Here is a 26,557-nt window from a genome sequence, read left to right as displayed (position 1 = left end):
ATGATCACACCACTGCATTCCAGCCTGGATGACAGGGTAAGACCTTGACTGACACACACATACACCCTGCACATACTTCCCAGGAAGTGCCAATACTGATCCCTAGTCATTTTCTGTTACTCTCTATTCCCATGTGGAGTGGATGGTCCCTTGAAACTACAAAGGCCCTCTAGGCTTGTCTGCAAGGCTATGGGCAGCATCACAGACATCCAGGAGTTAATGCTAACAATCTACTACTGCTGATTAAACCAAACCCAGCTATGCTGCCACACATAGGTGTTCCTTTTGTCTATTTGGAGTGTATTTTACAGGTCAGGCACAGTATTTAACCACTTATTCCCCACCCTCAGCTATCTGTTTTAGTATGTACACTTTATTGATGATAATGTTAAAGTAGCACATAAAAATATGGCAGGTGCTACTAATTATTTCTACCAAGGTGCCCACAAAAAAGAAAGTTCATAATTATCACACATGGTATGAACTTCAACTGCAGATATGGTAGGCAGATATCAGCCACTTGCTGTAGGTTTTTAATGTTCTACAACACCGTAACTCTAATTATCCTGGGTTTACAGCTTTCAGGTTCTGCATTAATAAATTTACGGAGGCAAAACAAAGGAGGAACAAAACACAATTTCCCAAATAAAATACATCCATCTGCCTCAATTTAAGTTAAATCCAATCTTTGTCCCCCTTCTGGAAAATTAAAGCATTACTCAAGAAGGCTTGGTTTAGTAATTTTTCTCTTGCACAAGATGTATACGTAGTTTGTTATAATGTTAATACGAAGTCTCGTAACTCAGAAGGCCAACGCAGGTGTCACTAATGATGTTTCTTTGTGCTAACCAAACTTGCCTTTTTTTCTGAAACACGGTTTGCATTTTATTATTATTTCTGAGACGGAGTCTCACGCTGTCGCCCAGGCTGGAGTTCAGTGATGAGATCTTGGCTCACCAAAACCTCTGCCTCCTGGGTTCAAGTGATTCTCCTGCCTTAGCCTCTCAAGTAGCTGGATTACAGGCACCCACCACCACGTCCAGCTAATTTTTGTATTTTCAGTAGAGACAGGGTTTTGCCATATTGGCTAGGCTGGTCTCGAACTCCTGACCTCAGGTGATCCACCCTCCTCGGCCTTCCAAAGTGCTAGGATTACAGGCATGAGCCATCACACCCAGCCTGCATTTTATCTTATCTACAGTTATATACACTCCACTAAAATAATCCTAATCAGAAGTTTCTTTTATAGCCCCAAAAGAAAACTGCAACTGTGTTGAAAACCTTATACATTTTGTCTAACGAGTTTTTCCATATTAAAAGGAGCTTGTGCCCTTTAAGAAGTTAGAAAGGAAGGGCACAGAGTGCTAGAGTCCAGGACTAGGTATAAGCCATTAATTAGCACTTTTCCTCTGAATAAAAGCAGAGAACCTGAGAAAAGGCTGAACCCAGCAGGAGTAGGAGCCCTGCAGCAGCCCTGTGACAAAGAGAAGAGCTTTTTCTCAAGTACAGGGAGAGAAATGCTTACAGACATAGTTTAAAACACTGAAATTGAAGTTGCACAAGATCTTGCACTAGTGTATTTTTATTTTACCCTTTGCTCAGTGGATTAGCTTATTAAAGAGAAATGATTCCATTTTGTGTTTTCTGAATCTAAGAAGGCATCTTTTTAAAGAAATTACACTCCAGGTAAGTGACTCTTGATGTAAGCTGCTTCTCTCCATGGCTCATCCTACCCAGGAGTTGGGTCTGTGCTTCCAGAAAGCCAATTACTGGAAGCTGCTTATTCACAAGGCACCCATACTGAAATGTTTACAGTTTCAGCAGCAGAAACGACAAACCTGCTGCCACAATAGGACTCCCTTAACAAGATTTCAAATCTGTGAAGATCATACTGAAACGGAAATCTCCAAAGCTGTTCCAAACACTTGGCTCTGGAGGTCTTTCTCATTTACTCCTCTCTTCCTTCTTGCATTCGTACTACCTTCCTCTTTTCGCATCCAGAGCCACTGCCATCTCACCAACGCTCTCACCTGTCCATCTTTTCAGACAGGTTGACGTATTGTCAGGCAAAGCCACCCTATTCCTGGAACTGGCAAGTTTTTCAAAGGCAGGGGCAGCCTGACAGGAGAAACACTGGAGGCACTTAGTCTCAGATACTCAGGAAATAACAGAGTCCCAGCAGAAAGGAACGTTCAAAAACGAGGATATCTTGATATACTGAAGCTACTGCCAATGAAACAACCATGGGATCACTGGTCCTCAAATCCTAAGCCAGCCCCTGCCACCTCTCAGCCAAGCTTCAGTGTGGTCATTTAATTTGGCAATAACATGAGACTAGCCTCACATCTCATTTCAGGTCACTCCCACAGGTCATGCTCAATCCAGGGCCTTTTCTTCCTGGAAACCTACCGGAAGGAAAAACTACGTCCACACTAGAATGGAAACTTTGGCACCCAAATCTGTGACTAGCTTATGAACCTTGAGTTTTCAGAGTTGATTTCTGCATTTCTCAAAGTGTAACTCTGCCACCAGCACCAGCATGGTCCCAAGCTTGAGTTAAAAAAACAGACTGAGGACACTGTCCCAAAAGAGACTGAATGGGAAGCATCCCAGGTGTTTTTATCCTCAAGAAAGTTTTAGAACTATTGGTTCAATTCATCTTCATAGATGCGGAAACTTTCTTCTACATTTCCGTTTCAGAAGATTCCTACCAGATTAGGAAGATATTCCGCAAGAGTACAATCTTCACTTCAACAGAAAAGGGCGGGGGGGGGGGGGGGGGGGGCGGGGGAAGGAAACTCCAAGAGTCTCCATGAAGAAAATAGAGATCTGGAAGTAATATAACCAAGTTTAGAAATCCTGCATAATTCCTCAATACGTCTCCTCCTCCACCTTCACTTTTTTTTTTTTTTTTTTTTGAGACAGGGTCTCACTCTGTCCCTCATTCATCGAGCCAAAGAGTTTGAGGTTGCAGTGAGCTTTGATTGTGCCACTATACTCATAGTGGAGCAATCAGAGCTCACTGCAACCTCAAATTCTTGGGCTAGAGGAATCCTCTTGCTTCTATTTCCTTAGTAGCTGAGACCACAGGTACATACCACTGCACTTGGCTAATTTATTTTTTGTAGAGACAGCATCTCACTTTGTTGCTCAAGCAGGTCTCAAACTCCTGGGCTTAGGCAATCCTCCCACCTCAGCCTCCTAAAGTGATGGGATTACAGGTGTGAGCCACCATGCCAAGCCCCAAGATTTAAGTGTCTATTAATTGTTAGGACAGATTTCATTTATCTAACAACTTGACAAGGCAGTCCATTACTAACCCCATTTTACAGGTTAAGAAATTGGGCTGAGGGACTAAGTGATGTTTATAGTTTCCCAAGAAGCCAACTCCTACAGACATTTGGATGAAGGATAAAATATGACCTACAAGATTCTATAATTATGACTCATTGCCAACAAGGACCATCTGGTAAATTCAAGAGCCTCTGTGCTCTCCTTCGGGCCTTGTCTCTGGGCAGCGTGGTGGTCATATAATAAATGGTGGTTCCATCACATGACTTTCATTTCAAGAGTGAGATTAGAGAGAAGCAACAAATAGAGGATGGCACTAGCCAGATTATTGAAATTGTCTGAAAATATACCAATGACTAAGGGATTTCAGAGTTCCCAAGTCAAATTAAGGAGCTAAAGGCAACAACTGGGTGTTTGCTGGTGGTCTCAGAGCTCCTTGAGGGTCCACGGGAAAAGTGAGTCTTTATGTGGCTGGATCATTTCCTGGGGTTCTCTAGAGCTAATTTGGAAGATCTTAAACAGATAATCTTCTGGAGCTGAGCAACAAGATTTTGTTGGCCTATTCACCCTAAATGGAACTTTTTTCCAAAGGCGGGAAGGGACGAGGTAGGTCTGAGAGAACAGAATGCTGGGTCAGCAAATCAGTGAGATTCCATTGTTGGGAGATGATTTGCTTTAATGAAGAAGGGTTTCTGCGGCACTGCTAAAAGCCTTGCCCTGCCAGGAGGTGAAGCTAAAACATCAGTAGTTGATACAGATACCTATCAACAACCACGGCTGCCTTGCACAACGATCCTCAGGTCTCTACCAGGGATGCTTAACACTTATCGCTGTCCTGATGTACCCTAGTGAAGGAACAAGTCGTCACTTAGCCCACAGTGAGAGGGCTAAATACTAATGACTCTGTTTCTGCCTGGGAGAGTGTGGGGTGGCGGGGGTAGGAGTAGGTGGTGTTACTGAGAAAGCCAGGTAAAATGGCTGTTCAGTGCAGAGAACTAACAGAGTGCTCTTGGTGGACTGTGAGTTTCACAGGGCATAGTGCAGGCGATTGGCAAAGCAACAGGGTGTGGTTCTTGACATGGGCCTATCTATTTCCCCTGCCACTCATGCTTCAAACCCCTCAAGTCACTCCAGTAGTGGTAGGTCTGAGTGCCACATGGGGAGGGCAGGCCTCTGAGGCCTTACTGACTCAACCTTCCCTTTGGCCGAGTTAGGCATAGCTTCTCCACACTTACACAGACCTCAGGGTATCCAGAGACCATGCCTCCCAGCACTTATGCAAGTGCTCACTGAACATACCGTGGGGCTGCTTTTACCTGCAAAAAACTATCCATTGGAAATTCCTTCATTCTGAAATGGTCATACTGCACTTGAATGTCTAGGAGGCATCTCAGACATAACATGAACAAAATACAACTCCTGAATCCCACCAAACCTGTTCTCTTGGGAGACCTTGGAGGAAGAACAGGTTTGGTGGGGATTCAGGAGTTGTGTTTTTCAACATTCAGGTGGCACTACATTCACCCAGTGGCAAATCACGTTTTTGTCCCCAGAGACATACACTGAAACTCATGAACAACAAAGCCTCATACAGATGCCCTCTATAATAAAGGCAGAACCTGTTCCTGGCATATTGTGCCTTACAAAGAACACAAGGGCAAGAAATTAAGAATATTGACGGTCATCCATCTCTCATCCATTCATATTGTTCCCCAAAACTATAAAGTAGCATACAGGAAAACAAGTCAGTCTCACTATCAAAACACACTTTTAACAACTCCTTAATTTTTTATACGTAGATTAAAATTCTGACCAGCATATTCACAAATTATTTCCAATATTATGTACTTTTTTTTTTTTGAGATGGAATTTCGCTCTTGTCACCCAGGCTGGAGTGCAATGGCGCAATCTCAGCTCACTGCAACCTCCACCTTCCAGTTCAAGTGGATTCTCCTGCCTCAGCCTCCTGAGTAGTTGGGATTACAGGTGCCTGTCACCATGCCCAGCTAACTTTTGTATTTTTAGTAGAGATGGAGTTTCCCCACATTGGTCAGGCTAGTCTCAAACTCCTGACCTCAGCCTGCCTCTGCCTCCCAAAGTGCTGGGATTACAGGTAGGAGCCACCGCGCCCAGCCCAATATTACATACTTTTAAACATACATATTTAAATGGCATCCAAAGGCCCACCTCTTCCCACTGGAGGTTACATTGCTCCTATGTGTCTCTTAAATAACCTATCAGTCACAAATTTACGCTGTACTGATCACCCCCATGCCAGGCACTAGGGTGGGCTCTGGGGCCAACTTAACTCTTGGGGAACCTATCTGGTGAAGAAGACAATCAGGTAAGCTGGTAGTCACACCAAGAGCAGCTCCAGCTTAGCTGAGCATTTGCGTAAGTGCTGGGAGGCATAGGCTCTGAATACTGTTGAGTCTGTGTAACCTGCAAAGGGAAGGCTGAGTCAGTAAGGTCTCAGAAGTCTGTCCTACCCTCAGTGAGGAGGCACTCGGACCTGCCACTATTGGAGTGACTTGGGGGATCTGACCCATGGGTGCTAAGTGGTGTAACAGGTAAAATGGGAGTGCTGCTGGGCAGCACTTGCTGCCTGGGGGATGAGGTGACAGGTGAGCTGGTTTTAAATCCACGTGCTTTTCACAAATAGTAGATTAAAATGCTCACAGGCCTGCTCTCTGAAGAAAAGGGAGACACAAAGTCTTCCGTTAGCAAACAAATACATTTCATTTTTGCGGAGTTGCCCTTTTAAAGCACTAGTATATTTTTATTACTTCAATAAAGAACCCTACCTAGAAACAAGCAAACAGAATTTGGCAACTATCCTATCACTTATCCTAATGAATTACACTATTATCCTAGCAACCAGCTTTGTATGAAAAAACAAGAATAACTTTCAAGCAAACCAGAGGCCTTCACCTGACATCTGTCTGAACTAAGATTTAAGGTTCACAATCACAGCTTTCGAAGTCTGAAACCACATGGCACCCCCAGGGAGCCAGCCACAATGAACAGGCCTGAGACTTGTTAGATGAATATACATTTTACTAGAAACTTCCACTAGCTGCTCCGTGAAACATGTAACAGAGATGAAATGCCTCCACGGTTGAACAATGTCAGGGCACCCAGGTTCCACTGGTGGTGCTAGTCCATCAGAAGGGAGTAGCACCACTTCAGATTTGAGTTCTGTTGGAAATTTGTTATTTTGTTGACTTTGGTATTGTTTATCTGCCTGTGTAGCAGTTCTTCAAATCTATTTTAATAAGGCATGTTAACTGACAGCAGTATGCTGCCAACATCTTCAAATTAAGTGACAGCTCTTAAGTGCATACAACCAAAATCACTCCACTATTACCAGGTTTACGTGGACAGCATCAGATAGGGCTGAATTTTTCTCTTCAGTTTAATTTCCACCAGTAAGTTTAGAGACAGGAGTGTATCTTTACGAAACCAACACATGAGGACACAATTCTAAGGCTGATGCTAGCTCATAATATTTGCTTCCTTTAAAACAACAACAACTCAAAAGCTTCCAAGAGTATTTTAGTATCCACCAAGGAGGCTACCTGATTTCCAGCAAAGTTAGTTTTATCCTTTACAGTCCTCTACCATCATTTAATTTACAGATGAGAAACTTTTTAAGAGCTCTACGAATTTAGGGGCACCCCTGAAGAAAAGAGTTCCATACATCTGAATTTTCCAGAGAAGTGATTCAGGCTATGGGAAATAGGTACAGAAAAACAACAAATTGAGAATAAATAATAAAATTCCAGGCCGGGCGCAGTGGCTCATGCCTGTAATCCCAGCACTTTGGGAGGCCAAGGTGGGCAGATCACGAGGTCAGGAGGTCGAGACCATCCTGGCTAACACGGAGAAACCCCGTCTCTACTAAAAATACAAAAAATCAGCTGGGCGTGGTGGCGGGCACCTGTAGTCCCAGCTACTCGGGAGGCTGAGGCAGGAGAATGGCATGAACCTGGGAAGCAGAGCTTGCAGTGAGCCAAGATAGTGCCACTGCAGTCCAGCCTGGGTGAAAGGGTGAGACTCCGTCTCAAAAAAAAAAAAAAAAAAAAATCCAAAGTAACAATTAATAGACATTAAACACAAAATTAACATGGAACAACATTAATATCACTAATAAATGAAAAGGAACTAAAAGTTTAAAAAGAAGGTCCAATGTCACTGAGGTGGCAGTAAACAAGGGCTCACCTGTCCTCATGGATGCTCATGCCTTGGTATGACCCTTTGTTGGTTAAACCACAAGACAATGCCTATCAAAAACCGTAACAATGTTGGCCCTTTTTGACCTAGCAGTTCAACAGCTATAAATTTTTTCTATAAATCGAAAAATAAAAATGCTTATTGCTCCATACAAAGTAGTAAATTAACTGGAAACCACCTCCATAAGAGTGCGATACTTGGATAAATCACATCATACTAACATTAAATTAGGACAAAAAAACCCAGATTAGTATGAAAATTAAAATTACAAAATAAAGTTAAAAAAGCAACACAGACTTGTATCTACACTGTGATGATGGAGACTCACAAGGTTTGAATCCTGGGCAAGTTCCTCTCTAGACCTCAAATCTCACCTGGAGTGTGATGAGACCCATCAGAAAGGGTTGGTTTGAGGTCTACATGTGATAATTCACGTATAGTGCTTAGAAAGCATTCAGTACATGTTAGCAGTCATTATAGCCGTTCCTGGTATCCATGGAGGACTGGTTCCAGGACCTCTGCCAATACCAAACTCCATGGATGCCCAAGTCGCTTATATAAAATAGCACAGTATTTGTATATAAGCTAAGCACATCCTTCTGTATACTTTAAGCTATCTCTAGATTACGTATGATATCCAATATGATGTAACTAATACTATGCAAAGTTGTTTATACTTTCTCATCTAGAAAATAATGACAAGAAGAAAAAAGTCTGTATATATTCAGGACAAATGGAATTTTTCCCTCCATTTTTTTTTTTTTTTTTTTTTTTGAGACAGAGTCTTGCTTTGTTGCCCAGGCTGGAGTGCAGTGGTGTGATCTCGGCTCACTGCAAGCTCTGCCTTCCGGGTTCACACCATTCTCCTGCCTCAGTCTCCTGAGTAGCTGAGACTACAAGCACCTGCCACCACGCTCGGCTAATTTTTTTTTGTATTTTTAGTAGAGACGGGGTCTCACCGTGTTAGCCAGGATGGTTCTTTTTGTTTGAGATGGAGTCTTGCTCTGTCACCCAGGCTGGAGTGCAGTGGTGCAATCTTGGCTCACTGCAACCTCCGCCTCCCGAGTTTCAAGCCATTCTTCTACCTCAGCCTCCCTAGTAGCTGGAATTACAGGCGTGCAGCACCACCACATCCAGCTAACTTTTGTATATTTAGTAGAGACGGGGTTTCACCATGTTGGCCAGGCTGGTCTTGAACTCCTGACTTCAGATGATCCACCCACCTTGGCCTTCCAAGTTTCTGGGATTACAGGCATGAGACACTGTGGCCCGCCCCCTCCAATTATTTTCAATCTGCTGTTGATTGAATCCAAGAACGCAGAACCCATGAATATGGGAAGCTGACTGTATTACACTATTGTATCTAGTGAAATAATCAGCACATGGACAAAGTCTAGAAAAGAGGCAGATATGTTGGGTTATCAGGATTATGGCATTCTTTTACTAACAGTTCCATTAGTTTTACAATAATAATAATGTTATCTTTATGTAAATAATACATAAATTTTCATGACTCAGGAGTACAACTGGGAACCTTGACCAGCACGGATGGTGCCAGCACCTCATCTAAACGCTGAGGCCAGTTTATCTTTTCTTCTGCCTTTTCCCACGTTTCCTGCCGCTTCCTATGGGTAGAGCAACGATTCCCACTTCAGAGCCCATTTCGCTATAAAGTGCTAGCACTTGGCCTCGTCTCAGTTCAGTGCATAAAGGCACTGAGGCTGCACATTCTGAAACCGAGGCAACAGGGTGCACTGCACAGCAGAGAGGTCTTCTTCAGGCCCATAAAAATGTTTGATATGTGCTCTTTCTCAGTTAAACACAGTCTTGGTTTTCACCATGTTGTCAGTATCTTGGGAGAATTATTTTAAAAGCCTAAACAGGCCAAGTGTGGTGGCTCAGGCCTGTAATCCCAACACTTTGGGAGGCCAAGGCAGGTGGATCACCTGAGGTCAGGAGTTCGAGACCAGACTGGCAAACATGGCAAAACCCCATCTCTAAAAAAAAAAAAAAGAAAAGAAAAAGAAAAAAATTAGCCAGATGCAGAGGCAGGAGAATTGCTTGACCCTGGGAGGCAGAGGTTGCAGTGGGATTGCACCACTGCACTCCAGACTGGAAACAGAGTGAGACTCTGTCCAAAAAAAAAAAGCCCAAACAGCAAGCTATCCTTTCTGTTTCCCCTTCCAATTGCATTTTAGGAATAATTATAATGACAGCTTAAATTTTTTTGACAACTTTTTGGGATTCTCTTTTTTTTTTTTTTAATAAACATAACACAGACCTCATGATTTCCTATTTTTCTCTCCACTTTCAATTTGGACTTAAAAATTTACCAGTTTACATCTATTTGAAAGGCTAAATAAAAAGCAAGCAGCTCTTATTTAAAACGCTGTATTAGAATCTAGTGTTGACTGATCTAAACATTAGGCTGAACTGCCTTCATATCTAATATTTTCTTGTCTAGTACATATTAAATGCAAACCTAAATTTCTTTTCTTCAACCCTTCTTTCTGTTATTGGTATGTTGATGACCCCTCACCCCACCCACTGACTTGCTGGAGCTAGAAACCTCAACTTCATCCTTGACCTCTGCCTCACTTTCCCAAACCTGCTACATCTAGTCAGTGTTTAAAATCTATCAACTTTAGCTGGGTGTGGTGGCTCACGCCTATAATCCCAGCACTTTGGGAGGCAGGTGGATCACTTGAGGTCAGGAGTTCGAGGCCAGCCTGGCCAACATGGTCAAACCCCATCTCTACTAAAATTACAAAAGTTAGCCGGGCGTGGTGGCGCATGCTTGTGACCCCAGCTACTTGGGAGGCTGAGGCGGGAGGATGGTTTGAAACTGGGGGGTGGAGGTTGCAGTGAGCTGAGATCGTGCCATTACATTCCAGCCTGGGTGACAGAGCAAGACTCCATCTCAAAAACAAACAAACAAAAACTATCAACTTTGAATCCCAAAAATGTTTCTCAGATCCATCCAATCCTTCTGACTCCCATTTCTACTACATACTCAGTCCTTACCAGCTCTTGCACAAATTAATCCCACAGCCTCTCGAATGACCTGTCTGCTTCTGATCTGTCCCTACTTATTTCCTGAGTTTCCTTTATAAAACACAAACCTGTACATGTGATTTACACGCTTAGAAATCACTAGAGGTTTGGCACTGCCCGTAAATTAAAGGTTAAATCCCTCAAATACAATAGAGCACTGATATGGTTTGGATCTGTCTTCACCAAATCTCGTGTTGAATTGTAGTACCCAGTGCTGGAGGTAGGGCCTGGTGGGAGGTGGATGGATCATGTGGGTGCTGTTCCTGTGAGACAGAGTTCTCACAAGACCTGGTTGTTTAAAAGTGTGTAGCACCTTCCACCTCACTCTGTCTTGCTCCTGGCTCCTTCCATGCAAGAAGCCTGCTCCCCCTTTGCCTCTGACCATGACTGTAAGTTTCCTGGGGCCTCTCCAGAAGCTGAGCAGATGCTGGCATCATGATTCCTATACAGCTTCCAGAACTGTGAGCCAATTCAACCTCTTTTCTTTATATATTACCCAGTCTCAGGGCATTTCTTTTTTTTTTTTCTTTTTTTTTTTTTTTGAGATGGAGTCTTGCTCTGTGCCCCAGGCTGGAGTGCGGTGGCGCAATCTCGGCTCACTGCAAGCTCTGCCCCCCGGGTTCACGCCATTCTCCTGCCTCAGCCTCCCAAGTAGCTGGGAATACAGGCACCCGCCACCACGCCCGGCTAGTTTTCTGTATTTTTTTAGTAGAGACGGTGTTTCACGGTGTTAGCCAGGATGGTCTCGATCTCCTGACCTTGTGATCCACCCACCTCGGCCTCCCAAAGTGCTGGGATTACAGGCTTGAGCCACTGCGCCTGGCCTCAGGCATTTCTTTATAGCAATGCAATAACGGACCAATACAAGCCCTTTGGAGTTCACATATTCTCCCTATATTCACTGTTTCGGGGGAGGAGGTGGAGTGCTATAGGGAAGTATTTGTCCTGAACCATTCTGTGAGTACACCACACAAACTCGGAATTCTTAATTATCTGGGGCCTTACTTTTAGTGCTGACATGTTAAAAAGTTTACTTAAAAAACCAACTTTAGACCAGGCGCGGTGGCTCATGCCTGTAATCCCACCACTTTAGGAGGCTAAGGCAGACAGATCAGTTGAGGTCAGGAGTTCGAGATCAGCCTGGCCAACATGGTGAAACCCTGTCTCTACTAAAAATACAAAAATTAGCTGGGCATGGTGGCAGGCGCCTGTAATTTCAGCTACTCAGGAGGCTGAGGCAGGAGAATTGCTTGAACCTGGGAGGCGCAGGTTGCAGTGAGCCGAGATCACGCCATTGCACTCCAGCCTGGGTGACAGAGCAAGACTCAGTCTCAAAAAACAAAACAAAACAAAAACAAAAACCCAATTTTACTACCAGGTAGACTCGTTTGGCTTTAGATAATCACTATCAAAACTTTGCCATTTCACTAAAATATTAATGCTTTTACTTAACATGCAAGGTAGATTTTATTCCCTCCCTTTTGCCTTCTCTCTCGAGAGAATTCCTGAGTGTGTTCGTGTTGGCTGATGCTATTTCATAAGACATAATATTAATACTGCACCTGAAATACCTCACCCCCTGCCACCACCCTTCCCCCCGCAGCAAACTTGAGTTTCCAACAAGAGTAAAAAGGAGAAAATGTTTATATTTCCACACAGGACAACTTTCAAAGAGATTAAGTTCTGAACACCCCTGGAAAGATTAGCTAGCTGCACTACGATGGAACTACAACATGAGCTCCAGAGTACTGAGTGAGCTTGCTAACAGGAACACATCTTTACTAAGACAACAATGAGGGAGGACACCATCTGAGGGTGGACACCAGTCTGCAGTTTGCATTTCCTCTGAAACCACCTAACTGTCGAAATGTGCCAAACACTGCTCTAAGCACTTTCCAAAGAGTAACACATTTAATCCTCCTAACATTCCCGTTTACTGTAGGTACTGTTAGATTTCATACTTTGTATGATGAGGACAGTGAAGCACAGAGGTTAAGTGACTTGAGCTACTGACCCAGCGAGGAAACAGCAAGTCCTGGAACTCATATGAAGCAGTGTGACTGTGGGGCTCTCACCCAGGCCTCCCCACTACACAGCTGTTGGGCAGAACGGCAAAAGCCAGGACCTTCTGGAACAAGTGTTTAGCTGACTGGATTTTCTCTTCTCATACGTTTTTCCAATAAATTGGACAAAACTGATCTGCAGTAGCAAGCCTTGAGGGTCTCACAAAATTGGCCTTGGCTTGGGGTGCGGAGGAGGAACCTCCATTTTTCTGAAACAGTATTGGATGAAGGAAGCCGTATCTTTTGGAAAAATCAAAGCCCCAGTGCAGGATCTGCGTGTGGCAAGGAGTTGCTTTCTGCAGAATCACACAAACTTTCCTGCCTGAAGTTCAGAAGCCTTGACATAGAGCTTCTCTAACCACACACCAGCTAAGGGGCCAAGGCTGAAGCTGAGTCACCCTGCAAGTTCCCTGACAGCAGCTTAACTTCAGATTTCAACTGGTTTTCCAGCAGAGACTCAGAAAGTTGTTGAATTGAAAGGGATGCCTGCTTTCGGCCGGGCGCGGTGGCTCAAGCCTGTAATTCCAGCACTTTGGGAGGCCGAGACGGGCGGATCACGAGGTCAGGAGATCGAGACCATCCTGGCGAACACCGTGAAACCCCGTCTCTACTAAAAAATACAAAAAACTAGCCGGGCGAGGTGGTGGGCACCTGTAGTCCCAGCTACTCGGGAGGCTGAGGCAGGAGAATGGCGTAAACCTGGGAGGTGGAGCTTGCAGTGAGCTGAGATCCGGCCACTGCACTCCAGCCCGGGCTACAGAGCGAGACTCCATCTCAAAAAAAAAAAAGAAAAAAAAAAAAAAAAAAAGGAAAGGGATGCCTGCTTTTACATGCTATTTACTGTTTGCTCTTTTAACAGATTAGCAATAACTAGTTTAACATCCCAGGGATGAGTAATTAATATATAACAACTTGTGTGTTGTGGCTTGTTTATCAATATTCTTGTTTATGGTCCTTTGGGATTTTTTTGAATATTTTTCTCTATTTATTTTGAGACTGGGTTAAAAGACTGGCTGATTTTCGTATTTTTGGTAGAAACAAGGTTTCTCCATGTTGCCCAGGCTGGTCTCAAACTCCTGGGCTCAAGTAATCCAAAGTGCTAGGATTACAAGCATAAGCCACCTTGCCCAGGCTTGGCATTTCCAAAGAATCGTGCACTCCTTATAAATTTTACTTTAAAATCATGTGTAATGCTCCCCACATCATCCCCCACCTCTAAAAAGAAAAAATCAATAAATAAATCATAGTAAAATTTGAGTCCTTCAATTTGTCATGATTTATTCTGTAAGGTAATATATGCAATAAAATTCAAAACTGAAAATTTCACTTGATCCTTTAGAATTTGGACAAAATCCTGAAAGAAAACCCTTTCTCTGGAAATTTAGTGTCAGTGTCATCATGTAGTGATATAAAAAGATATACCACATAGTGTTAAGAAAAACAGGTAAATTAGATACAACTCTCTGCTATATACTGAAAGCTAAGGAAATAGCAAGGGGAACAGGGCGCCACCGCCTAGAGAGTGAGAAATGAAGATGGGTCCCAGCTGAAGTAACAAACAGCAAGTGCTTGCCAGAGAGAGGGGGCTGGGAGGGAGAGGAGAATGGAGAAAGGGAGCGTGGGAATGTGAGAAAGGGCAGTGTAGCAGGTGCAGAGAAGGAACAATCAGGTAGGGGTGGGGGTGGGGGTGAGATACTGGAGTTAGGAGCAGAGAATAGGAGTTGAAGGGAGCCTTCACCAGGATGGGGGCCTTGCCAGGCCCTGGAAATGACCACCTTCAAGGAACATATAGTTGAGAATTTAGAGAGCATATAGACTGATGGCTCTGTTTTATAGTTAAACTAAAGAGACTACCTTTCTGACTTGGCTGTTTTGATGTTTTAATATGTGGTTTCATTTTCATAATGCAATCTATTTTATATTTTTCAAATCATGTTTTTCATCACCACTTAAAGTAAATTTAAGAAAGATGTGAGTCTGTTAGATGTGGGAAATAAATAATTATCCATTATTTAAACTTGTATTAAAAATAAACCCCTAAATCGGCCAGGTGCGGTGGCTCACACCTGTAATCCCAGTACTTTGGGAGGCCGAGGAGGGTGGATTCCTTAAGGTCAGGAGTTCGAAGCCAGAGTGGTCAACATCGTCAAATCCCGTCTCTACTAAAAATACAAAAATTAGCTGGGTGTGGTGGCACACACCTGTAATCTCAGCTACTGGGGAGGCTGAGGCAGGAGAATCACTTGAATACGGGAGGCAGAGGTTACAGTGAGCCAAGATCACGCCACTGCACTCCAGCCTGGATGACAGAGTGAGACCCTGTCTCATAAAATAAATTTAAGAAAAACAAAAAACCCTAATCTTTAATATATTGATTCAGATGGCCGGGTGCAGTGGCTCAAGCCTGTAATTCCAGCACTTTGGGAGGCCGAGACGGGCGGATCACGAGGTCAGGAGATCGAGACCATCCTGGCTAACACGGTAAAACCCCGTCTCTACTAAAAAAAAAATACAAAAAAAACTAGCCGGGCGAGGTGGCGGGCACCTGTAGTCCCAGCTACTCGGGAGGCTGAGGCAGGAGAATGGCGTAAACCCAGGAGGCGGAGCTTGCAGTGAGCTGAGATCTGGCCACTGCACTCCGGCCTGGGCAACAGAGCAAGACTCCATCTCAAAAAAAAAATAAATAAAAATAAAAATATATTGATTCAGAAATTTAAAGAAAATTGGCCAGGCACGGTGGCTCACGCCTGTAATCCCAACACTTTGGGAGGCTGAGGCAGGCGGATCACTTGAGATCAGGAGTTCGAGATCAGCCTGCCCAACATGGTGAAACCCCATCTCTACTAAAAATACAAAAATTAGCCAGCTATGGTGGTGCATGCCTGCAGTCCCAGTTACTTGGGAGACTGAGGCAGGAGAGTCACTTGAACTCACGAGGAGGTGGCTACAGTGAGCTGAGATCGCACCACTGCACTCCAGCCTGGCAACAGAGCAAGACTCATCTCAAAATAAAAATAAAAATAGAAAATAAAAATTAACCTAAAACGAGTTAACATACACTGTCAGGTAAAAAAAAAAGATTAAAAATTTCCCAAGGGAGGTTGGAAAAATTTGGGAGGGGCACCTTCTATGAGAGGGGAATAAGCAAAGCCTCTCCCACTAGTAGGGCTATGCAGCCTCAAGGGATCCATGGCCACCAGATCCACCTTCTGTCACATCCCTACATGCCTTCGCATTCCTTAATGTCTCAAAGGTGATTTGTACATACCAAGTTATACCCATACCCGTTCAGAGGCAATTACCTCTGTAATATCATTCATGTCAGAGGTCATTCTGATTCTCATCCACAATTATACCAAGGCAAACAAACAGGGGTCAATGCTGGACAGAAGCAAAGGGAACTGTGCAGAAATAAATAGATTCCCAAGTCCCACACTTGTGGGAAGGGAAAAAGGAAGGAAAGTAAAGGCCATTTTAAAATATAGAAATGTTCTAGTTTTTGGCAATTTTCAGAGTAGTGTGACACAGGGAGAGGAGCAATGTCTCTTGAGGACTTCCCAATATTTTAATGTAACATCGTGCTTGTCAAAACACCTAATACACAGGCCAAAATGGATTTCTAATGAAATATACGTGGCTTTATCTTACATGATAGGATTAAGAGCATGCTCATTAAGCAAGACCAAAACTGAATACATCTATCTGCTAAAACCTAAAGATAAAACTAGACTCAAAATTATCCTGGACAATTGAAACATCATCTGTCAAATTAAATAAAAGGCAAGTTAGTGTAATTTTAATTTGTCCTTGAGTGCATTGAGAGAAGTAGAATAAAAGCTAGGTAAATAAAAGCTAGAAACGGATCTTATAGTGATAGTGGTACATCAGCTCTAAGAGACAATAAGCTTAACTTTTTTTTTTTTTTTTTTTTTTTGAGACGGAGTCTTGCTCTGTCGCCCAGGCTAGACTCACTGCAACCTCTGCCTCCTAGGCTCAAGCCATTCTCCTGCCTCAGCCTCCCGAGTAGCTGGGATTACAGGTGCCCACCACCATGCCCAGCTAATTTTTATATATTTTTAGTAGAGACGGGGTTTGACCATGTTGGCTAGGCTGATCTTGAACTCCTGACCTCAGGTGATCCACCTACCTCGGCCTCCCAAAGTGCTGGGATTACAGGTGTGAGTCATCACACCGGGCCTAAGACCTGGATTGAGACACAGGATCTAGAGATTTGCTGGGGAATATTTAGCCTGATTGTTGATTATCAATTATTGCTATAGAATGCCTAAAAGTTTACACATAAAAACTGTGCTATGTTAATAATAGTAAATGTTGAAATAACGAAAACACTGTCAGATGGTCACATACACATATGCACATCAAAAAGCAATAAAAAGGCTGGGCGCAGTGACCCACACCTATAATCCCAACACTTTAGGAGGTCAAGGCGGGTGGATGATCTGAGGTCAGGAGTTTCAGACCAGCCTGGCCAACACGGTGAAACTCCGAAACAAAGTAAGATTCTGTCTCAAAACACAAACAACAACAAAAAACCCACCAAATACTGTGACTTTCCAAGGAAAGTTGGGAAGCAAGAACTCAACTTTGGCAAGAGGACGATTAACGGATTATTTTGAGGGCTCAACTTTGACTAAAGAATTTTGTACTTTAGGGTCTTAAATATTACACCCTTCTAGGATCTTTGCATTTTAAAATGTCATTGCGTATAAACTTCTTAGGGGAAGTAAATCATCTACCTCAAACTTGGAGTTTCACAGTGACGTTATTTTTTTTTTTTTTTTTTTTTTGAGACGGAGTCTCGCTCTGTCACCCAGGCTGGAGTGCAGTGGCCGGATCTCAGCTCACTGCAAGCTCCGCCTCCCGGGTTCACGCCATTCTCCGGCCTCAGCCTCCCGAGTAGCTGGGACTACAGGTGCCCGCCACCTCGCCCGGCTAGTTTTTTGTATTTCTTAATAGAGACGGGGTTTCACCGTGTTAGCCAGGATGGTTTCGATCTCCTGACCTCGTGATCCACCCGTCTCGGCCTCCCAAAGAGTGACGTTAATTATTAACAGTGACGTTAATGGAGAGAGGGAAGGAGGGAAAAATAAAAGACCATAATTAGGGGATTAGGGGACATAAGAAGAAAGGGCAAGCTCCTTGCGTGACTGAATTAAAATGTTCTAATTTCAAATATATATTTCACATTCAATATAATTTTTACTATAGTCTAGGGGAACCTCCTTTTTGCCAGAAGGTTAAAAATAATATGGTAGACTATGAAACATACAGTTGTACATCCATTTGATCCCTTCCCACAAAAAAGTGGATAAACTTGCAAGATAAACTCATGACAGCATGAGCAATGGGAAACTGGAAATAGGAGAGATGAAGTGAGTAACAGTAATTCTGTGCACTGAAAGGAAGCAGACAGTAATGATGAGTGCAGTGGAGGAGCCATTAGAAAGCCTGCCACTTTACAGCACAGAGCTTGGGGAGGCCTCAGTAAGTGGGGGTGCAACATGGGGCTGAAAAATAGAGCATTAGCCCAAAGTTTCTAAGCGGAGTTAGATCCTTAATTCAACCAGGTAACTGTCCTCATCTACTAAAAACAGGTGGGAGACTGTCAAAGTCCACACACTGAATGGTAAGCCCATATCCCCACCCACACAACCCTACATCCCCTTCTCCACTTGGCTTTTAGGATGCTGGCAGCCAGGCTTGCACCTCTAGACAGGAAATCTCAAGATTTTTCTCTGGAACAGAACAAAAAAATTTTTTTTTTTTCCTCTGGGAAAACTCAACTCAGAGAAAAGACCTATATGCTGGCTGCCTGCCTTATTATTCTACGGAGAGGACTACAGGCTAGCAAGCCTGGCCCATACTGTAACACAGAGCTTCAAGCCATTTTTTAAAATGTCTCTTTCTCTCTTAAAAATATAAATCAAGGCCGGACGTGGTGGCTTAAGCCTGTAATCCCAGCACTTTGGGAGGCCGAGATGGGCAGATCACCTAAGGTCAGGAGTTCGAGACCAGCCTGACCAACACGGAGAAACCCCGTCTCTACTAAAAATACAAAATTAGCTGCACATGGTGGTGCATGCCTGTAATCCCAGCTACTCGGGAGGCTGAGGCAGGAGAATAGCTTGCACCTGGGAGGTGGAGGTTGCAGTGAGCTGTGAGCCATTGCATTCCAGCCTGGGCAACAAGAGCGAAACTCCGTCTCAAAAAAGAAAAAAAAAGAAAAACAAACAAACAAACAAAATATATATCAAGACATCTGAAGAACCTCTAATAAGAAAGGAGAAAATAGGAAACAGACAAAGATTTTTAAGAATTACAATACAGGCCAAGAGTGGTGGCTCACGCCTATAATTCCAGCACTTTGGAAGGCTGAGGTGGGAGGATTGCTTAAGCTCAGGAGGTGAGACCAGCCTGCCTGGGCAACAAAGTAAAATGCTGTCTCTACAAAAAGTAAAAAACTTTGCCAGGTGTACTGGCATGCACCTGTGGTCCAGCTACTTGGAAGGATCCCTTGAGCCCAGTGGTTGGAGGCCGCAGTGAGCCATGATCACATCACTGCACTCCAGCCTGGGTAAGGGCGTGAAACTGTCTGAAACAAAAACAAAAAACACACTATAATGTATTCAAAAAGTAAGAGAAATGATTACAGCCATCAACTAGGCTCTGTTCTTTAAAAGTCAGTACATTCAGAGAAAAAAAAAAAGCTCTTCAAAATATCAGGAAAAAAATAAGTAAATAAAAGACTAGAAGGCTGGACGCTGTGGCTTGTGGCACATGCCTATACTCCTGGCACTTTGGAAGGGCAAAGTGGAAGGATTGCTTGAGTACAGCAGTTTGAGACCACTCTGGGCAACACAGTGAGACCCTGTCTCTGCAAAAATTATAAATATTAGCTGGGCATGGTGGCACACGCCTTTAGTCCCAGGTACCAGGGAGCCTGAGTTCGAGAATGCAGTGAGCTGTGAACGCACCACTGCATTCCAGCCTGAGTGACAAAAAAACAAAACAAAACAAAAATATTAGATGATAAAGTTGAAGAAAGTACGGAGAAATCACAACAAAAAGATAATGAGATAAAACAGAGGAGAAAAGATAAAAACAGAGGATCAATCCAGGAGGTAAAATGCCTTATATTAACAGGAATTATAAAAAGAGAGAGCAGAGAAAATGGAAGGAAATTTTCAAAGAACTACCACATGACAAATTTCCTGAACTGAAAGACATCAGCGTACATAAGATCTCATAGAGTAACCAACATAATCAATGAGGAGACCTAGTCAAGACCTATCATTTTGACATCTCAAGACCCTAGGGAAAAGGAGAAGATCCTCAAACTTTCCAGGAGAAAAACAGAACACGTACGAGGGATGAAAAAATTAGAATGGCAGTCTTCTCATCTGCAGCACTGGAAGGTAGAGGACAAACCAGGAACAATGACTGCAAGTCAGTAAGAGAAAAATCACTTCCAATCTAGAATTCCACACCTAGCCAATTCTCAATTAAGCATGAGGCTAGGATAAAGTCATGCTCAAATATACAGGATCTCAACATTTTTGCATTTCCACGCACCCCTTGTCACAAAACTACTAAAGGATAATGCACACCCTTAAACGAAGGCCCACTTTAAGAACCATGAAGACATGGGATTCAGGAAACAGAACATTCAATAGAGGAGAGAAAGAAATGAAGATGATGATCTGCCCCAGGATAATAGTTATGAAGCCAACCCAAAGAATAAATATCCCAATTGGAAAGTGTGGGTTAGAAAAGATGTGGTCCAACAAAATAAAAAGCAAATGAATACATGAGTTAGTAATCCTAGAGAAATTAAATGTTTTAGAAGGAAATATAATCATAGTATGCTTCATAAGTTATACATTTCAAAAAATGAAAAATGATTTTAGAAGTCTACACAAATCTTCCAAATTACCTATTTAGTTTTCTGTCCATCATGTGGGGATAGGCGCTTTAACGAGGAAGAATAATCACGTGACATGTAAGAACAAAAACATGGGAAAAGAGGAACCAAATGAAATAAAAATCCCAAGCTGGCAAGAGATTTCTTATACTCACCATCTCTCTGGCTATTTCCAGCGCTTCCTGCAGGCCATAGAGCCTGCCACAAACCAGGTAGATTCCATTGGCCCAGAGAATACAACCCTCATGGACCCAAAATTCATTGCTGTCAAGAGGTAGTTCAGGGATTTGTAACTCCAGCTCAGGGCCACCTTCTGAAGTGGTGGGCACAGAAGGCTTCGAGTCCAAAACAGTCTTTTCACTGCTGCCCTCGGTGGCTGCTTTTTTACAAGGGAGCCCCCTGGACAGGGACCGAGGACCTCCACCACAGTCTTCCGAGCGGTGGCGCCGCTTAAACCTGGGGTGTGCGGCCAGGCTCCTCTGCTCCTTCTGCTGCTGCTGCTGCTCTTCCTCCTCCTCAGTGTCCGTCTTGGAACCATTAGAAGCACTTTTGTGCCGTACCTTAACTTTGCTCTGCATTTCTGTGGCCCTCTTAGGAGGCGGATTCTTCGGGAGAGTGGCTGCATAATCTTGGGGATAAAAAGGTCCAAAGAGGTCACCCATGTTCCGGTAACTGGCCCACTTGCCACACAGACAGCAAACCAGGTGCCCCATAACCGAAGACTCTGTCACAACAGGTCCCTGAAGCATAAAGGACGAGGCCGGGAGCGCCTTGCTTTCAGTGCTGCTAGGTGGAGGGGTCAGTGACCTCTGACCCTTCCTGCCCCTCACCAATTTGGTCTGTTCTTCTTCTTCAGCATTGATGATTGTACAAACGGCTCCAAGTTCACACTTATTGACTACATGGATGTAAGGGTAAAAAGACTTGTTCTTGGCGTCAGTTTTATCCAGTGGCTGGGTGGCATACTTTAGTTTGATCTCAGGTTCTTGGGGTTCCACAATGGGAACTGCTTGTTTGGTTTTTCGCTTCCTTGGCTGGGCCCCAGGCTTCCTTCTCTCCCTCCTTTGCCTCTGTTTTTTTGGCTTTGGCTCTCCATCTGCAGAACCTTCTGGTATCTGTGGGGGCTGAGGAGGTGGAGGCGGTGGCTGCTGCTGTTTCTTTTGCTTATTCACACTACCAATGGGTCTCCCCTTCTTTTTTCCTGATGGGAAATATCCCTTTGGAGGGAAACCTTCTTGCTTGGGTGAAATCGTCACTGTATCGTTCTCTTTCTCTTCAGCCTTGGGGTTTGCCTCAGGGGCCAATATGCCCGCTGGAGGTACATTCTTTGAGTCTGGAAACATTAAAGGTGCTGTTCCACCCAGGGAACCATCTGGTCTCCCTTGGTTACTACCAGGCTTCTGTGAGGTTGTGGATGTCATGGCACCAGGGGGTTCCTTTCCGGCAGTAACTGTTTCTGCATGTGTCTCTGTCTTCACTTTGTCATCCCCGCTGCCACGCCACTCTTCTGAAGACCTTGGAAGAGGTTTCTCAATGTGCAACTCCTGGTTTGCTGGACTGACTAGGTCAGAAGCCACCTCACCTTTTCTCTTCTCTATGTCAGCATCCTGAACAGCAACACTCCCACCTTCAGAAGGACCACTCTTCAAAGACAGTATATCATCAAGCGTAACCGTGTCTCCCCCAGCCTCCGCACTATTCGAGGACGCACTCCTCCTAATATTTGGGGATGTAATCTTCTGAACTATAGCTTCCAATTTCAACCCCCGTCCTTTCCGTGGGGGCAGTATTTTGGTCTTAGCAGGGCTTGTGAGGGTAACAGCAGGGCAGTTTCTATTATCTGGACTTGGAAGGTCCTTGGAGGAATCTCTCTTAGGGATAGACTTGATATCCTGACTGTGAGAAAGATGGGCATAGGAATTGAATGCTTTATCAGCGCCTTCTTTTGATGGGTGAAGGAGGCGACCTTTATCTTCAGTGCTACTGTTCTTTACATCTTGTGACTGTCTCTTACTGGGAATGGGAGAGATAAAAGAACGAACACGCCTCCTCATGATTAAGGGGTTTTGAGAAGAATGATCCTCCTGGCCTGGAAGTCTTAGCATAACATTACTAGGTTTGGATGACTGTGTAGCCTCAGCTAGTCCATGTCCATCAGTCTCATGGGGTGGTCCATACCTTTTTTGACTGGCCATTCCTGGAGGACCACTGCTTTTGGCTGGAGAAGTTTGCCGAGAAAGATCCCAACAGGATTCTTGTAACTTCTGAGAGCCATGCTTTAATTCCATGCCCTTGTTAGGCAGACCATCACTAGACATTAGGCAGCGCCCAGCCTCCTGAGCGCTTGGGTCATGGTAAGTCCCTACCGGTGGGCCATACATCATACCATCTTTGTCATTTTTCAAAGGGCTCCGTACTCTGTCAAGAAACTGCTGCTGCCTTGGACTCTTCCGTGGCCCCTCCTGCCTGTGCTGTGCTGCAGCAATCACTCCCTGAGCAGAACTGCTGCTCCAGTCTTTATACTCCTCTGGTTGCTGTTGGTACATCTGTCTCTTATAATGCAGCTGAGAATTCAAACCTGCATTAGGGTCCCCATAAGCATGAGCCCGAGTATTTGTGTGATAAGCAGAGGCCAGGGTTTCTGAGTTGGGAGAAAAGGGAGCATGTAAAGAACTCCGGTTGGCCCTCTCTGAAAAGGTCATGTGTGGATTCATGTGATGAGGGTCTCCCCCTGGGCCTCTGCTCCGCCCAGGAGACATCTTCAGTTTTTCTGCAAAGTCATGATATTGAGAAGGGGACCGACCCCTCATGCCCTCCCGACCACCAACTCTGCCAGGGACCCGCCGCATTGGCGTGGGTCTGCTGTCTTGAGGGCCATAGTCTGAAAGGGAATCATGGGTTGCTGCTCCAGGGCTGGCATTGCTGCGGTAAGACTCATGCTTGATGCTAGAAGGATGGCAGTGGTCTCCAGATTTCTTGTTATTGAAACTAGCTTGGGATTTAGACTGTTCAAAGTCTTCCTCTTTTATCTGCCCGCTCTGGGATTTCAGCTTGGTTTCCATGGACACTAAACCACCAGGAAGAATGACCGACTGACTTAGAGTTGGATTGAGACGGTCATTCCTCCCAATTCTGGTGTCGGCACTCATGTGTCCCAGTGAGTGAGCCCCGGGGTCCCTGACAATCTGTCTTAGTGGAGAAATATCACAGATCACTGATCTTCTTTCAGAGAGGGAACCCCCAGGCTCATGGGCTGATGACTGAGGCTCTATTTCAAACTTTCTGGGAATTGGATAGTCAGTCAAATTGATCTGTTTCATTTCAGGAGCTGTGCTGCTTGATTTCCTTTCCCAGGGGCCCCAGTGGGGATTTTCTAATAGAGACCCAATGCTTTTGTTCAGAAGGCCCCTGCTAGCTAATTCATTGGTTTGACTAACCAAGACATTGGGCCTTGTGGTTCCTTCTAGGCTACCAGCCATCCCCTGGTGCTCCTGAGTACTCCTAGAATATCTCCTGTCAGGGTGGTGGTGGTAACCCTGAAGCACTTCCTGCAGGAGGCTTGGGAATTTTTCATTTCTACCCTTTCGTTCCCCATGGCCAGTGAAATCCCCCTTTTCTTGCCCTGTAGGATACTGAGGAAAGCCACTGACATTTCGTGGCACAGCTGACCCGAAACTATCTTTGTAACTATAGCGCAGACTTCCAGGAGATTTGCTAGGTTCAGTTCTGCTTGTAAAACCAGGGCCCACTGCAGAGTGGCCACTCTGGCCATTTCCTTCTCCATTATGGTTGGAATTGTTATCGCCATTCTTGTTTCCTTTGCTCCCTCCTCCTCCTGGAGGCTCTGGCTGGGGAAGTGATGCATGACTCGTTTCCTTTGCCCCACCATTGCTTGGTGGCCTTTGAGTCGCTGCAGGATCATCCTCTTGGGAGCCTTTATCTTGCCCACCAGGCTTTTCTACCCGACTTGTCATGGCTTCCCGGGAGACAATCACCCCAACTGTCTTCTCATTAACCTTTGGGTTCCCGTCGGACAATGGCATGTCCTTAGCGCCTGGTGAGGTGGTCTCTTCTCTTGCGGCAGGACTAGCATTGAGTCTGGCGGGTTCATTCTGAGCACCTTGTGCCGGTGAGGAGCCAGCTTTCTCAGAGGCTCCGCCCTTGTAGGTGGTGTCAGAGCTGGTGCTCTGACCACTTAGCTGCCGCACCCTCTCACCTTGATCCTCTGAACTGCTGGAGCAGCCTCCATCTAAAGACTCTGCCATAGGGGACTTCAGCTGTTCCTCAGGTTGTGAGGAGCCTTCAGAGTTTGTGCAGCTATCTGCTTTCTTGGAAGATGAGGGCCTCTTGGAGGTCTTCTTCTGAGGAGTCAGGGCATCAGAAAGTAACATGTGCTGGACAGTGTTAGGAAGATTGGCCACTTGAGTACTCAGAGCACTCAAACTACTCAACCCAGGATCTGTCAGTCGCTTTTCTGGTACCCCTTCTAGTCCAAACCCTTTGAAGCCTGCGGCATGAGAATTAGGACTGGGCATCATTGATGGAGTTGGACTGAGTTGAGGCATCAACTGTAAAATTCTGTTTCTGGAACCCATAGGCACACTGCCTTGCCCACACTGGAGATTCTCCCCAGTCTGCATGAGAGGAGATGGGGTAGAACTACAGCTTGGAGACTGAACCACAGAGGCAGCTGGGGAAGGGTTAGAAATGGGGCTGAAGTTCTGGTGAAACTGCATGGGGGACCTCACAGGAACCTCAGGTTGGTTGTACTGCCCCACCTGGCTTTGCAGGGGCAGCTTGGTGGCAGTGTTGGTATACTGCATCACATGCTGAGGAGGGTGTTGTTGTTGCTGCGGCTGCTGCTGCTGCTGCTGCCCCTGTTGGGTCCCTTGTGGAATCTTTGCCTGTTCAAAATTCTTCATAGATTGAGGCTGATAGCTGTAATTGGATTGTGTTCCATAAGCCTGTGCATTTGAACCCACACTGTGTCCTTCATACTGAGATCCAGCATTCACACTGTAACTGCCATCATAGCTCTGTCCAGACTGGCTAAAACGCTGTGGTGAAGGGAAGGAGGAGGAGGAGGAGGAGGAAGCAGAAGACTGATAGTGTTGGCCAAACTGACCCACTCTTAACTGGTAACCAGCAGCAGAGGATGGCAGAGTTGAGGGCCGCTGCATTGGCTGTAGATGGGATGAGCTGGATGCTGGTTGGCCAGTGGCCTGTGGCAGGGGCTGATGGGACTGGTAAAGCTGTTGTCTCAACTGCTGGACTTGCTGCTGCTGCTGCTGGCTGGAAGCCTGCTGTTGGTACTGAGCACTCCCTGGAGAGAAAGGCCCTGTGTAATCCTGCTGATAATGCGACACACTGCCAAGGCCAGAGTGCTGTGCTTGAAACTGGCCCACATGACTCTCACTCCCATACTGATTGCCAAAGCTGCTCCCCTGGGGGGGTCCATAGCTCTGCACAGGCCCAGAAGGCCTTCGCTGAGGAGGCTGTGGGGTTCCTGTAGTCACAGGGTCTTTGTTGCCTGCCATGTAGTAAAAATCTCCAGCCTCTTTCCTGAAACCCTGGTAACCTTGATGGCCAGAGGTCTCGCTAGCCATTGCTGCTGCAGCAGCTGCTGCTCCTCGTCGTCCACCACCACTGCCACTGCCACTGCCACCACTACTGCCACCTGCACCTCCAAAATTCTGGAACATCTGGGCCTGACGAGGGCTGAACTCTTCTATCCGGGATGAACCGTGTACCTCCTGTGGGTAGCTTTGCTGGTTTCCGTGGTAACTGCTTTGCTCCCGAAAGGACTGCATACTGTTCAGCAGCACAGCAGCAGGCCAACAGCCCTCCTAGAAATAGAAGAAAAGAAAGAAAAACATTAGACACGCGTCTCCTCGGTACAAATCAAGTCTAGATGATGGAGGGGATAAGATGATTCAGATATCCAGATGAAGCTGACTGGTTTGAATTACTTTTT

The 26,557-nt window shown here is 45.0% G+C and overlaps 1 protein-coding gene and 2 long non-coding RNA genes across 9 annotated transcripts in view; 2 read left to right on the top strand and 1 right to left on the bottom strand.

Moving 5' to 3' along the window:
* Positions 1-26,557, bottom strand: part of TCF20 (transcription factor 20) — a 187,201-nt gene that overhangs the window by 29,406 nt on the left and 131,238 nt on the right. For all 7 annotated transcript variants that reach the window (XM_077949462.1, XM_077949463.1, XM_077949464.1 and 4 more), the window contains one exon: positions 20,739-26,429. In XM_077949462.1, the coding sequence (XP_077805588.1) occupies positions 20,739-26,393 (5,655 nt within the window). In that variant the 5' untranslated portion in view covers positions 26,394-26,429. The remainder of the gene's footprint in view (positions 1-20,738; positions 26,430-26,557) is intronic.
* On the top strand, positions 2,899-22,085 carry LOC144331666 (uncharacterized). Its single transcript, XR_013399009.1, has 2 exons — positions 2,899-2,973; positions 19,203-22,085. It is a non-coding gene; the product is annotated as an uncharacterized LOC144331666 (long non-coding RNA).
* LOC144331646 (uncharacterized) lies at positions 8,275-16,612 on the top strand. Its single transcript, XR_013398988.1, has 3 exons — positions 8,275-8,465; positions 15,069-15,191; positions 15,530-16,612. It is a non-coding gene; the product is annotated as an uncharacterized LOC144331646 (long non-coding RNA).

The sequence above is a fragment of the Macaca mulatta genome, chromosome 10, assembly GCF_049350105.2.
Source record: "Macaca mulatta isolate MMU2019108-1 chromosome 10, T2T-MMU8v2.0, whole genome shotgun sequence".
Taxonomy (NCBI): domain Eukaryota; kingdom Metazoa; phylum Chordata; class Mammalia; order Primates; family Cercopithecidae; genus Macaca; species Macaca mulatta.
This window is presented reverse-complemented; position numbering and strand designations above follow the sequence as displayed.